Here is a 15,942-nt window from a genome sequence, read left to right on the forward strand (position 1 = left end):
ATTTAAAAACATTTATGAAATATTATTGCGTAAAAGAAATTGAAGGTGCTTACAAAACATCTCGTTCGCAACACAATCTCGAAACTCATTGCTTTTAGTAATGCCTATTTAGTTACCTTCGGCTGCTGTCCCGCCTTTTCAGGTTATTAATTGTTTAGTTTATACACCTACAGTATGTAATTACATCACATTGAAACGTTATGCTGGTTGAGGCTGGTTAACGAACTTATCCAAACCATTTGCAAGTTCATAAATACGAGTATTTCTGTAGGAAGTTCAGTCCAAATATTTCACAAATTATAACGTATGTTTACATTAAACTGCAAAAACCCATACATGATCAATTATTATGCTCATAACATTATATATATATATATATATATATATATATATATATATATATATATATATATATATATATATACGTTAAATTGTATAAATGGCAATAGCCTTATTTAATTTCAATAAACATTGAATCACAAAAAGTACTTGCTCCGCCGGGAGTCGAACCCGGATCTCTCACTTGCCGGGTGAATGTGCTACCATTACACACCACAGAGCGCTTACTTTTTCCGATTCAATTATTTTGTATTTGGCCGTATCTGTCACATATGCGTATCTGTCACTCCCGGCGGAGCAAGTACTTTTTGTGATTCAATGTTTATTGAAATTAAATAAGGCTATTGCCATTTATACAATTTAACGTAAATAAAAGTCGTTTGACAGGTGTTTTGGTCTTCCGATCATATGTTAGTTTGCTTATTTAAACGCATATGTGACAGATACGGCCAAATACAAAATAATTGAATCGGAAAAAGTAAGCGCTCTGTGGTGTAATGGTAGCACATTCACCCGGCAAGTGAGAGATCCGGGTTCGACTCCCGGCGGAGCAAGTACTTTTTGTGATTCAATGTTTATTGAAATTAAATAAGGCTATTGCCATTTATACAATTTAACGTAAATAAAAGTCGTTTGACAGGTGTTTGGTCTTCCGATCATATGTTAGTTTGCTTATTTAAACGCATATGTGACAGATACGGCCAAATACAAAATAATTGAATCGGAAAAAGTAAGCGCTCTGTGGTGTAATGGTAGCACATTCACCCGGCAAGTGAGAGATCCGGGTTCGACTCCCGGCGGAGCAAGTACTTTTTGTGATTCAATGTTTATTGAAATTATATATATATATATATATATATATATATATAAATTATATAATTTTATAAACTATTTGTTACTTCATTAGATTAATTTTTTTAATGTGCTGGTTTAGAGTTTTAGGAGTGATTTTTTGTAAATATGAAAAATATGCGAAAATTTCATTACAAGAGAGATTGAAATAAAAAAATTTGTATAAAGTTTACCAGGTAGATTTTAAAACATCTACGAAATAAACTGTTGTTTGGTTTAAAATCATATTTGATTAACAATATAGTATATAATGATTATAAAGCAATATTATTAACTCGAATTCCTGCTTTAAACATTGGTCTGGAATCTTTAGAAATAATGTAAAGGCAAAGAGTGAAATGTAATTCCGCCTACATCGCTATTTTAATGACACTTCTGGCGGTTTACCACAAGAAGCGTGAGCATATTTGAGATAGTTTCCTTAATTCTAGTGATTACCTGGAGATACACCAAAATGTCGGAATGGCGTCACTTTAGAGACTTCTGTCACTATAGTTTCTCTAAACTTGACTCCTTGAAGAGAGGTTAATTCTTCACCACTGTCCATTTCCTGGAGCAAACACAATTGTGTAGAATTACATAAGTTTCCTCGTAAAAGCTGTAACTTTTAACATGACCTGACCTAGCTTTAGTTATAGAACTACGTCTTGAGCTTGTGGTTACTGAGGCACTACAGTTCAAAACTTCTTTCCCAGACTGTAAAATCAAAATATATTTTGGAAAATCGTCAGTTGAAAAAAAATCTACAAGTACTGTGACTGACATAATTCAAACAGTAAATAACATTTAGATCCACCATACAGTAGGGTAAAATTAACAAATGTCAATACAATATTGTACTGTTATTGGAAGCATGAAACACAAAAAGTACGCCTAAGTACTTCAATATCATAAAATATTCAGAAGTAGATACATGTGAAATAAAATTATGTAAACATATGGACTCATGATTGAAAGAGGTTATTTTACATTTAAATAACAAGTGATGGTATTATTAAAAATATAATTGACATATACACGTTATTTAATACACGTGATTAAATAGGGAAATAGCTACTACACAGTACTGATCCCTTTTTACTGATAATCTTAAGTTCGATTGTACCAAGTATAATATTACAGACACATCATTAAATGTTAAATACCAACTACACAGTAACGATCCTTTTTTACATAAACTTCCATTGATCCAGAGTAATTGTTCTTGTTTTTATAACTGACAGATACAGACACGTGATAAATTGGGGCTACTACACAGTAGTGATCGCTTTTTTTCCCTTATAAGCTAATGTTCCATTAAACCAAAATTATTGTTCTTGTTTTTATAACTGACAGATACAGGCACGTGATTAAATGGGAAAGTAACTATTACACAGTAGTGATCCTTTTTTTTTATAATAAGCTTAAGTTCGGTTTAGCAGAAGTTTTCGTTCTTGTTTTTATAGTTGACATATACAGAAACGTGATTAAATGAGGAATTTGCCACTACCCAGTAATTATCCTTTTCTTGTAATAAGCTAAATATCTCGTTCATGATTTATGATTGATATATACAGACACATGATTGTATAGAGAAATAGCTACTACACAGTAGTGACCCCTTTTTGCAATAGGCTAAATATCCAAAGAGCTAAGGTTCTCGTTCATGTATTTAAAATTGACATATTGAATAGGGGAATAGCCACCACACAGTAGTCACGTCTTTCCTCTCATAAGTTTAGGTTTGAATGAGTTAAAGTTGTTCTTGTTTTAAACGGTAAATTGCCTAAATTAATAAACTCGGAGTCAAACGCAAGTGAATACCTCACTTTGTCAAAATAGAATTCGTTTATTACAAAATTAGTTTTGCAAATGATTTAGACTACTGTACTTTGCTTTGCCTATCTACAGTATGACTGTGATTGCGATTATAGCTGTCTGAATGTGATATCTCCGTGTCACGCCTAATACTGGATGGACGTGTACTATAGCGGTTAATGCCATGTACACCCAACTCTCGGGTGTGGGTTGTTGTTGATTGCTGGGATCAGAGACTGAAGCTGGTGAGACCAGTTCTCGAAGTGTAATTACACAGCTGATGGAAAGTCACTTGAATAAACTTCACGTTTATCCGTTTTTGGTTGGCAGTGATTTGTATTTTACATAAAACTGCCATAACTGTCTCGAATACCTGGGTCACCCTGGTACTAAAGTTGCAATATTTATAACATTTCCAGAAACCAAGTAAGACCCATAGCACAATATTTTAAAACCCTTCATGTAAAATTAACAAATCAAAAACTTTATTAAGGGATAAGAATTTTATAAAATTCACAGCCATAAACTACTGTCTCAGGACCTACAATCTGTTCAATAATATTGAAACTTGTGAATGAAATTATGTGGTTATTTGTAATGCAGATTGTGTTTCAGAGACTTTATATATTTTATATATAGTTATAGATTTTAAGCTAACAATCTTTAAGCTACTTTCTAACAATTCAGTAATTATTTGTATTTAGTTATGTAGTTCTAATTATTATTTGAATCAATGATAACGCCATCCTTTGATTTAAACGTTTTCACTACTATTGTGTGGTTGGAGTTTCCTCCAATTTTGAACTTGTTTCAAACTTCAACATGAGTCTTTATGAAAGTCAAATTTCCCAAGAAATTAAATGAAATGAAATATCCTTCATTAAGGACAACTGTCCTTAACGCTATGTCGTTGTCTGTCTGTCTGTATGATAATTCTTTATTGAAAAATCCTAGATACTTAAATATGGTACTTAGTTTCCTCGTGGTCCAAGGAATTTAGGACAATTAAAAGTAAAAATCAAACTCTCAAGAATATTACATTGACCTTATGGGTAAACATGGCGTCAAAGTAAATTCACGGAATAATCAAATTTGTAAATAAATAAAGAATACTGTGAACGTTTATCGAATGAAATTATTCAGTCAGTTATAAACACATATTATGCTATGTTACTTTGTTGGTTTGGTGGGTTTCGTAAAATAATTTGTAAAAAGTAATATATTGCACTGTTGATAGTTTTTTTTTTTATCCGAGAAAAAGTTAAAGAAAAAGTATTTTAAAACCACGAAACAATGAAACTAGAACAGGTACAGTTTGCGAATATTGTTCATAGGTTAGAGTTCATTAGTTGGTTCAAGATTTCTTATGGTAAGTATTACCTGGGATATTGTTCTATTTCCCAAAATTAACGCCACTAACTATTGTAGCATACAATCTCTGACCAGTTCAGTAACTAACCACTACTTTGTACTTTATTTGTCTGGTAGATTAAGTAATTCCTCAGATTAAGTAATTTCTCATTCTCGCACTAACATTGGCAAGTCATTTAAAGAACGATTTTTCAATGAAACATAAACACGGCCCAATATGAAGACATAATATTTCATATAGGTTTCGTTTAGACTAACTATTTATTTTTTAAGGGAATTTATTCTTAACTCAAAGTAATTTTGGTTATTTTTACGCTTTTATTCTTTATTTTTTTAATTCTTAATACGGAATCATGTAAGAATATTTACAACAACAATAGCTTCTTGTTTGGACCTATTTTTAACGAGATCTTAAGGAGAAACTATTACGCTATACAAAACGACAGGGAATTTAATATGTTAAAATATCTCGTTACGAAGTTTATTTTACCAGTGCCACAAGTTACGTATCAGACGATAGAAGATTGCATGCCAAATTGGTGGAAGGGAGGGGAGGGCGAAGGGCCCCCTACTAACTCACTAACTGTCTTCTCTAGATATACAAGCAGATCGGCTCTTTCTGTTGTGGGAAGAATTTAAAATTTACAGTATATTGAAACATTATTATGCTACTTACTGTACTATACTGTAACATATGTCCAAACAAAATAAAATGGTATGGCAGCCAAACACAATCAATCGTTTTGTGGAATGGCAGCATTCTACTGAATATTGTACTTAAATGAATGATGATCCTCCAGTTTTGGAATTGAGGGGAGGGATTACAAGAATTGGGTTCGGTGACTTATTAATTACACGTCCTCAAGTCCTAATTTGTGTTGAGTGACTGCTTGGAGTTGTTTATGCAATGTGCAAAATAAATGTGCAATTTATTTATTGCCTCACACGTATCAGGTGGATCCAATCATATAATATATCCAACCAGGTGGATATCTTAAGATAATTTAGAATAAAATCAGGCTAGTTATTATCAGGACGTCTGACGTCACGATCAGACCTTGATATGTGATAACACATTTTTCCATTGAAGCAACACAACTACTAAGCATAACTTACATGTAATCAATACCGCAAAACATATAAGAGAATTACAGTGACGAGCATTAATTTTTTATAAATCATTATATCCAACACGAATCGTGTATTGAAATTTTAAAAATAGTAAATGTTAACTTACAAATGTATTAACATCTAATTTACTATGACAATGGCAATGTTCGAATGTTCGTCTTGCATAATATTGTGGCCTATAGTGTAATATAGGCTTGTTATTTATTTTCTAAAGTAAGTAATTAACGTACCATCCGTAAGTAATTATTGTATATTGTACAAGAAACACACTTACGCGCTAGAGTAGATGCTTGTATACGTTGCGTTAGGCTGACGCACGGACTCTGCTACATACAGCGTGCCCGCGCAACAAACCTGAAAAGGCGAGGTCGGGGCAACCTACCCGCCTACAGGAGCGTGTATGCGTGTGTGTGCGTGTGTGTGTGTGTACGTACAAACAATGACAGACACGAGGCAGGTTATCCCACAATTACGGTTTTTATTTGAATGGTCTTCCTGGTATGTTAACCTTCATCAGTGTCAATAACATTTTGGAATCTAACTGTATCACTATTTATATATTTTAAAATTAAAAGAACGTATATTTCCATTAAATACATATCAAGGAAATATCATGAAAAGCACATTACAGCACACATAGATTTATTGGTGGCCATAATTTTGTGTTTGACGAAGAAAATTTTCACCAATATTCAAGAAATTAACATACAGAGTAATCGTACAGCCCACCTCCCTGATAATTTTAAAAAATATTAAAGAAAACAATTTAAATTTGGGAATGGTGTTTTTTTAATAATAATTAGGCAATAATCTATTGATTTTCATTGATGTTTGAAGTTTTCATCAATATTAATTTTCACGATACTTATCCGATTCTTATTTCCAAATGGTTTAAACAGTCGATTAACTCCTGAACACAATTATAAAATTATTTCAATAATTTAGACAACAGTTAAAATAAAAAAAATGTATTAAAAATACAAAATTGAATAACTCCACTATTTTGGAAAGGGTCAATGTACAAACCTATAATTTTCATAATCCTTTACCTCTACATGAAAAAAATAACACGTTTTGGGCAATTGATCCAAATTTTGGGACATCTATTGCGTTAATATAAAACAAACAAAGATTCATGCGTTTGGTACACTATAACTGCAATGTTTATATTACCCTCTGCTCTAATGCAACAGTTTGATTCATATTTCTGAGGTGTAGTGCTCATGGTGTTTAATTAAAATAAAGTAATATATAAAACCATGGCTACGGCTAATCGATACACAATACCGCTCTGACCTTGTAACCATCCTAGCCTATTAGCTTTTTTCATATAAAATATGCATTAATTGTATATTATTTAAGGATTAATATATTCCTGTTTACAATTTGTTTGTATTTATTAATTACAAAAATAATTGGTCTCGGATCTCAAAAATCGCTGTGGCGTTTACGGTGAACTCTATAAAACCACATATACCGCAGTGGCTTTCAAAGAAATAATTTTTAAATTTTTATCATTTACCATAATCATAATCTAAGACTATTTTATAGGAAAAAGGTTACAGTATTAATACACTATTATTTTTACATCCATTGATACAGTACAACCTTGATAAATAATAAACCTTATCGAGAATTATAGTCGCTTTAGAAATTTTAAACAACTTAAATTGGTATTACTTATTTAAAAACTATCAGAAAACACAATAACAAATAATAAAAATGCTGAATTACTTAAATAAAATGACGTGAAATTAGAAAGCACATATATAAAAAGAATGCTCAAATAACATTAGTAAAATATCCCAAAATAATCTAACCGTAGTCAGATTTAATCTGTTAATGTCCTTATTCGTCGAATAAAGTAAGGGAGATTTTTTTACAATGTGATATAAATATTATTCTTTAATATTTCCACGAAAGCGACTACAGTATGTAATGTAGGATGGAATTGCTAATAAACTCCCGCTGTAGTTATAGCCGGCGTGGCGGTTTTTTAATTCACGTAATACCATTAACGTGTATAAAATTATTGTCAGTAAGCAATGTTCTACTCAGCGTAACTCCTAAGCTATGAACATTATTGCCAATGTTCTCACCTTAATAAAATGTACACTAGCTTTGATCCACGGCTTCATTCACAGTTCCCTACTTTATCGCAGGAGTCTCATACTCTTATACATTTTCAATTTAAAAGCACTGATTTTCAATAAGTAATAACGTGACGGATTGCATTTTTTAGCCAAATTCCCTCTGAGACTTTTGAATTGCTATTGCTATTGCTAATTGCTATTGAATCATATAAGGTGAGTGGAGCGGAATTCTAAAGTTATATTCTATAAACCTTTAAATAATAATATTATATTTTTGAAAAGTAAATAAGGATATTTCACTTGAATCTTATTTGGATGTTTTGAATAAGTTAGTAAAACATTTCAACACATTTGTAAATAGTAGTTTTAACGCAATAGAAGTACAATACAAACTCTCACTTTTATAAAGTTCAAGGTTAGGAGAATTCCATAAAAGTTCATTACAGCCCACTTTGAAGAGGTCACCCAGTTAACTGTGCTAGTTTATACGCTTTTGTTCCCTGGAAAGTATGAATAAGCTCTATGTAAAAGTGGGTAGCATAGTGGAAGCATTAAATTAGCTTTCCTAACTCTGTTCATTGTATTATGCTAATTCCCTTTTCTTTATTCTAGGAATGATATCAATTTATACTCGCAACCGTCATGGCTGCATAACGAGTCGCTACACTCGTTGGTTTTCTATACCCTCGAAAACTTTAACTTCCTGCCTGGTTAATTATTTTATATTTTCGGGACACATGTTTCCTAGTTACCTCGAACACAAAACATTAATAAATAATTTTTAGTTTTGACATTGTGTGTAGAATTTGACTTGGGGTGTGTCAATGCCACGGCAAATCAGTGTTTTATTTCAGACTAAATAAACATGTCGTGCCACAAAATTAAAGAAGTTACATTAAATTGCTTTCCCTGTACAGATTCACATATTATTAATTTTGGTATATATAAATAGCAGTGTTTAAATAATATCTCCAATGCTTTAACTAGTCACTGTAATAAACATTTGCCGTTACTATTTTGAGTTGTAGATGTAGGACTGTATATTTAGCATTTTTTAATGTATTGTACTGCATTCTTTATTAATAACGATACAAAGTATTTTCAATTTAATTAATGCGCATTGAATTTTGAATGGTTGGAAATGAAAATTAAATTTACTTGAATACACGTGGATTTATTCTATGTTTGGAGTTTATTTTAGAAAACCTAAGATATATATTTCACTTACAATTCTTCTTGCTTTGAACATAACATTCATTCACACATAAAAAATAACTAATGAATCTGGATATCTTGCAAAGTTTAAAAATTCATCTACGGTACAGTATATTTAAGCATAATTGAAGCCGATTACCAAATGTTCTGGGTCAAAACTCTATGAACAAATTTTGCGGTTTGATGAGATAGAAGTGTCAAGAAGGCCAAATGTTTAAGAGATTTTCGCCACTTTCAACATCTCCATACATTTGAATTGGCCTGTATATACTATTTCAGGGTTTAATCTAAGTTTATATAAAATTTTGACTGAATAGGTTCAGTCAGCAGCCCTGGTATGATTACGTGTAACTATTAGTACATTTGGAGATAGTTAGATCGAGGCAGATTTTCATAAAAAGTGATGAACAATACCCCTTCAGTATGGCGTGATAATGCCCAGGCCTCATAATTTGGCAAAGCCTGTTACGACACATTATCTCTGGCGTACTCATATCTTGTATTAGTAGTGTATATTGTGTGACGCAAGAAGAACTTAGTGGGGTATCGGAGCTTTAACGGTTGCTTGTAAATTATTACCCATCGCTTAATAGAATATACGATTTTGGCTCACCATAATAATAACTGTTCTGATATTCTTTAATTTTACGATTCTAAAATACAAGTTCTTGTTTTTAATTTAGGACTTAACATGGGGTTTTAATACATAGCCCGAATTTGTTGAAGGTTCTTCTGTATACTAATTATATTATACAGTTATTTCTACTGTCAAACAGGCAACTTATTATTTAGTTATAAGGTACTATATTAAATTATGCCTTATACGCTATTGAGAAATTACCCAGTTATGTAGTTCTATCAGTTATTTATCAACAGTTATGAAATTCTATGGTAATTCTGGTTATAAATTGGTTATATAATTTGCTGTAAATCTTTATTCATTTATACCTTTAACCTTTCTTAATTTTATTGTTTATGATACACAGAGCATAAAATGATGCTCTGTGATCATAAGTTGGCGAACATGTTAAAGAATGTCTGTCTGTCTATCTATCCACATACAATTTAAGACTCAGTATACAAAATTAGTGCCCATGTATATCTTTGCCAAATTTGCCCCTTTTTACTGATCTTTTGCGTTTTTTGAAAACACACCTGAATCCCGACAAAGGATGGCATAGATTGAGAGGCGAAGGTAAGTTAATAGTTTCTTCTCGCCTTTATATTTTCAGAATCTCAGTGTCATCGTGTATGTACGTTTTTATAATTTACCTAGGGTTCCTAGTTTTTGTTTTTCTTGTCATTGGTAGCGAAAGTCGTGGTGCTGTTATTTAGCATTGCGCCATCAATGAGAGACTGGTTCGTGATGAAACGGCCTAAAGCTTAGTGTAGGTCGATTTATATGTTGAAGGATCTTGATCAGACTATAAAGTTCGGTTACATAAAGTTTGGGTTACATACAAATGAAAAATGTATAGAATTGGGTTAATGTTATTTTGATTACTGGTTTAAATACAAAATTCTATCCCTGTCTTTCTGTCTGTCCGTATGATATCTCGAAAATGAACTGATCTATAGATTTGAAATAGTTTATAAAGCTTAATTTCTATATGAGACAACAAGACACACTCACAAGGGATTTTAACATTTGACATGATAAAATATATAGCACACATATAGCATTCCTATCCCAACATAATCATACAACTTATGTAATGGTGTCTTGGTACGTAAACTTTTGTTATTCTACCAAGACACAAACAAAAGTGTCTTGTAGAACACAAATTGTTGAAGAATAAGTTGAAGAATAAAATTGCGAATGTATCATGTGGCAATCTCGAAAATGTTCATCTCTAGATTTGAAATGTTGGATGAAACTTCTAGATAAGAATGATTTTAATGGTGGTACACGCCAACCATGGAATTTGGTTAAGCGTCGCGTCGTTGAAGCCTATCACTCAGTACGATGACGCAATTTCTCTTGTGGTGGTTGGAGGATGTACATATTTATTTTCTTTGGTCATATACATATACATGACCATATACATCATATACATATGATGGTCTATTGTTCCATCTATCAGAAATGAAATGAGCTTTAGACTTAAAAGTTTGCATTGGATCTTAGCGAAGCCTGTTACGCGGCACGTGGGGTGGCTTATACCTATCTCCTATTTCTAACGAATACAAATTGTGGAAAGATTTATAAAATACATATTTAAATATATATAATTACATAATATGTAATTCTATATATTGTATCTGAATTCTACATAAAACAAGTATAATACTTTACATTACAGAAGAATATAAATGTAAAATTACCAACAATAAACAAAAACATTTTAAGTATTAATACGTTTAATGTTTTATCTCTTTATAATTGATTGAAACTTTTATGTTTAAAGTTGTTAAATTACTACAATTCCTACTTCTATTCTAATAAGATCGATAATTTTGGTTTTAATGAATAACACAATCTTATAATTATGACTGAATAAATTTATTTGGTGTTAACAGCGGTTTAGAAAACCTCTAAGAATTGCTTTGTCTCAACGTTCCCTTAGAACTACTACATTCCACCAATGTACAACAAACAATTACGTTGTAATTAAGTTCTCTCCCAAAAGCGTCAGGTTGGCGAGAAGACTGCACAATTAATTAAGGTTGGTAAAGCTACACCCTTTACATCATATTGTCCCTCGTCTTGAATAAAACACTACAGTAATATTTTATGGACCTTCAAACAATGAACCACTGCTGTAATAGAACAAAACAAATACTATAGACATTGTTTCATCCAAGCTTGTTTTGTTACATTCTTTTTATATAGGATTGTTTTTTTTACATCAATGAATCAGGCTCTACCACAGCTGGCAAAGTAGTATAACACACTGTGAACTAACATATACTGTAGTTACAAGTATTTAACTAAGGTTAACCTGAAGTAAGTAACACCAATAAAGTTCTATGTACTGAAAAATAATAGTGAAAAAATATATTAAAGATTTATACAACTAATTCTTTAACCTTCATTATATGAACCTTAGATAATTACACCAATTTTCAACGTCTCTTAAGTATATTGTATTTACAAACAGTTAAGTATTTCATCAATAACTTTAACCTTCTGATTCAATATTATGATGGTTGCATGATTAACTGTAATACTTCTAAAACAGTACTCTTATGACGTGTACGTTAACATTTATGCAAATTTACTGAGCCAATAGGATGTTATTATAGTTTAAATTACAAGCGGACAATTAATGTAACAGGAAAACAAGTAGTTCAAAGTGGAAAATATTATTACTACGAGTCGTATGTATCCGGAAAAAGGTAAAAATCTGAAACTCTTTCCCTATCTTAACCTTTGTTAATACCTTGAAAATATTAACAATTTACTGCACGTAACCCTAGAGAATCTAAGTTTCTTCACGAACTTGTTCAAACTTAGTTAAGAAACTTATTAAGAAATTGTCTAAAATAATAATAATCTATATATTATTCTTGTTATCTATACATTATTTTCTCAAAATTACACTACATATCACAATCTTCAATTTTTAACCCTAATAAGAACAATTACTCATAGTCAAACTTAAAATGTCACAAAAATTTCTAAAATATTTTCACTGTCCTCAGTTCCAGCCTTTCCGTATATCATATATCCCAGTGGCGAATCACAAACTCATTAGCAGAGTAAAATGCTTTGGACACCAAAAGCGTTTGAGATGAGTTTTAAACTAATTTGGGTTGTTGCAGTTTTTTTATACCTTCAGGGAGATTGTTGATTAATCTGACACTTGCTTGTTGTGGTATAATTTCACTGTATTTTCGTTGTTCCATTAAACTGAGTTTTTGACAGTTTGTAGCCTAACGAGTGTCTAACGTGGTCAGAAATTAATCGTGGCTATCACAGTTCCCTTTCCATCCATCACAGGATATTAGAGCCTTTTATTTAGTTGGTTTTTTTCTTTAGCCTTGGTTTAAGGGTAGTTTTATTTGCATTTGATTCAGAGATTTAATTAGTAGAAAAATCACAGTACTCAAAATTAATTTTTTGGACTAATGTAATTTTTTCTTAATATTCATTGCTGAAATGTATGTATTATGGGGTGAGATTGACTTTTTGACGTTTCTCTTTTCTTTCAAAAACTCAACAGTCCAGGAAATGTTTGTAGTAAGCTTTGTCCAGGTTCATTAAATCACAGATTAACAGATCACCTCTTAACAAGTGAACAATAAACAGTCCAATCAAATTGAATTAATTCTATCCAGTGAGTTTTCACTTAAAAGAGATGTTAGCGAACATTTGTTGCTAATTTAATTAAACTGAGAGTGTCCTGTAACTGCATTAACAGTTTATGCTGTAAAGTTGGATGATCAAAAAGATAAATAATTAAATTAACAATATAAAAATATGCATTAAACTCCTCTATAAAATTGGGATGTTAATGTATTTAAAATAACAGGAGTAATATTGAGTGATAACTAAATAAGTAAAAAAGGTCATTCCGATGGTATAAATTGTTAGTTCACTGGATATCGCTCCGTTATTGGTATAATTTCGTAAAATTATTCAAATAAGCTTTTTAACTCTCGTTCTGTGACCAAACGAACGTTGCAGAACATATACAAAGATGCACAATCCTGCTAATTGTACCAAGTCGGCAAAATCATCGGGAAGCATAAACACAAGATAGTTTTTGACCCATCGACGTAACATTCTTCTTTTTAGCGATACCATAATTTCTTCAGTGCTTTCCTTAGACTTACCACACTACCTCGAGTCCAAAAAATCTTTTAAAGTTTTATTGCATTTAGATTGAAATAAAATTGATACATTGTAATATAATAAAATAAATTACAGTACAAATGGATTTTTCTATTCTAACATCGCAATACGCAAAAAAATAAATAATTAATTAATCAAACTCGTATAGAATGTGATCAGATAAAGCATTGTATTCCGCAAACAGGATGAGCTTTAAACGAAAGTCGAGAAGGTTCAAGCGGGTAATCAAGTCGCTAATGTCAAAAATTAGTCAGCTTTTTTAAGAACACTCATATGGTTTTTCTATAACGCGGCGCCTACGCAACCTTTCAGTTTGAAAAAACTTTCATCAAATCTTATTAAATGTAAAAAAAAAAAAAAAAAACAATTACGTTGAAGGTAATTTACTACTATATAGTTTTATACCTCAAATTGCAGTTATATTAATTAAATTATGTGGAAGACATATACTGTAAGTCAAACATATATTTAATCCTCATATAACCACGGTTTGGCACAGGGATATGATACTGACGATAAGCAATATATATTCTAGTAGCAGAGGCGTGTTCAGGTGCCTCATACAATTCAAATACAAGGAGATCGTTGTATTACCTGTGGCGGGCGGTACCTCTTGTGAACTGCGTTGGGATATCACGGTGCTGTATGTGAACTGGGGAACAGGTAATACTCCACATCTGTAACAAAGCAGTAAGAATTTGTTATGAACAGAAAGTTACTTGTTTTATAAACTACATACCCATAGATAAGTGTAACAAACTTATGATTGTTAAATTAATTAAACATAAGGTTGTTCTAACATAAAAAATGTTTAAATAGAACAGTTGATTACATTCAACATACCCTTTCAATTAATAACAACAGTTTACTGTAAGGCAACTTTAAAAGACCAATATGGTAGTTTTTGGAACGTTTTTTACTGGTAGGGCACAGGGATATTCGAAATAAGAATACGCCTACATACCAGGCACCCTAAAAGTGTCCATGCAAAATTCGGTTGAATAGTTTACGCGTGAAAGCGTAACAAACAAACTCACTTTCGCATTTATAATATTAATTACGATATTCAAATAATTCTGATATGATGCTTTTACGCCTTCATTCTGACAATTCCTTGAATACTTTTTCAAAACCATTTCAGATTATGCCAAAAAAGATGGTTATAAGTAAATATTTCTGTATGTCTTCATTGTAGTTTTTAAATTCTCTTTCGTGCAGAAATGCCTTTAGGAGTTTGGAATTACAGACTTTGCCTTGCCTCTATATCCTGCAGGTAACCATGCATTATCGATACAAATGTTGTTGGGTACAGGGCTGTAACGTCCATGAAATAATACGAGGGCAAGGGACAACTTGAGAATTCTCAGAACGATGGATTATGAACAACTTCCATCTCGGGTTGGTGTCAAAGTGATCAAACGCACTGCGTCAAAGAATTGGCAACAAAGAAATGTTTTAAAGCTTGATTAAGAGATCTTTTAGTGTCGAAATAAAACTTTTTTAGCTCTATTTCCGAAATTAATGGAATTTTAACGTTGGAAATTGTAATGTAATAGATTAACGTAACATTAAAGATTAACGCAAGTCGAAATGGATGTTTTATACTTAATGCAAATTTTGTATAATAATATTAATGTAAGCTATGTAACTGACGCATGCAATACAATTGTAAAGTAGTGCCTACTGCAATAACAAATTTGAACTTGAAACTTTAAGAGGAACACTTCAACATACAATAACTCTTACTTTGACTGTTTCAAAGCTAAACTAGCCTTTCTTCTAACGAAAGTTGTGTAGTGTATATTAGTGAAGAAATACCTCTCCTTTTTATACTCTTCTTCTGTAGTTGCATTATATGCTACTATTGCTATAATTCTTGAAACTTTAGAACTTGAACACTTTATGTCAGTCACTTAAGCCTTTGATAAATGCCAAAACCTATTACTGTGTCTATTGGCAAGATATAAGCAAATATCAGCTGTTCTATATCTTTAAGGTATCACAACAAATACCTGAAGTAGAACATCGAGCTAAACAGTAGAACCAGAAAAGAAAATCCTCCATAAGCCTGTGAAAAGAATTATATTTAGAGTCAAGTATGTTTTTTAAGTGTTCTTTTACTTCACAATGCTTTTAACATATCGTTGATCGCTGCATATCGGCTTTCTGATTCTTATGCAAAAATGGTATAAGCTCATTGCAAAAGTCATAAAGGAAATGAGATTCTACACATTTCCCAGCCATATCAAAGATCACAATGGTAATGCTGGTAACGAGCAGGATGTACCAGTAGGGAGAGGGTACTCCGCTGACAATCGTAGTTCTGGGCCCGGATTTTATGCGAAT

The 15,942-nt window shown here is 31.6% G+C and overlaps 1 protein-coding gene across 1 annotated transcript in view; it reads right to left on the reverse strand.

Annotated features, from left to right (window-relative positions):
* The window catches only part of LOC124370981, a 65,205-nt gene extending 59,367 nt beyond the window's left edge, over window positions 1-5,838 (reverse strand). The window contains exons 1-2 of the mRNA XM_046829295.1: window positions 5,765-5,838; window positions 1,630-1,741 (exon numbers count right to left, since the gene is read on the reverse strand). Of these exons, the coding sequence (XP_046685251.1) occupies window positions 1,630-1,738 (109 nt within the window). The 5' untranslated portion in view covers window positions 1,739-1,741; window positions 5,765-5,838. The remainder of the gene's footprint in view (window positions 1-1,629; window positions 1,742-5,764) is intronic.
* Between the last annotated feature and the right edge of the window lie 10,104 nt (window positions 5,839-15,942).

This window comes from Homalodisca vitripennis, chromosome 1 (genome assembly GCF_021130785.1).
Source record: "Homalodisca vitripennis isolate AUS2020 chromosome 1, UT_GWSS_2.1, whole genome shotgun sequence".
NCBI classification, from domain to species: Eukaryota; Metazoa; Arthropoda; class Insecta; order Hemiptera; family Cicadellidae; genus Homalodisca; species Homalodisca vitripennis.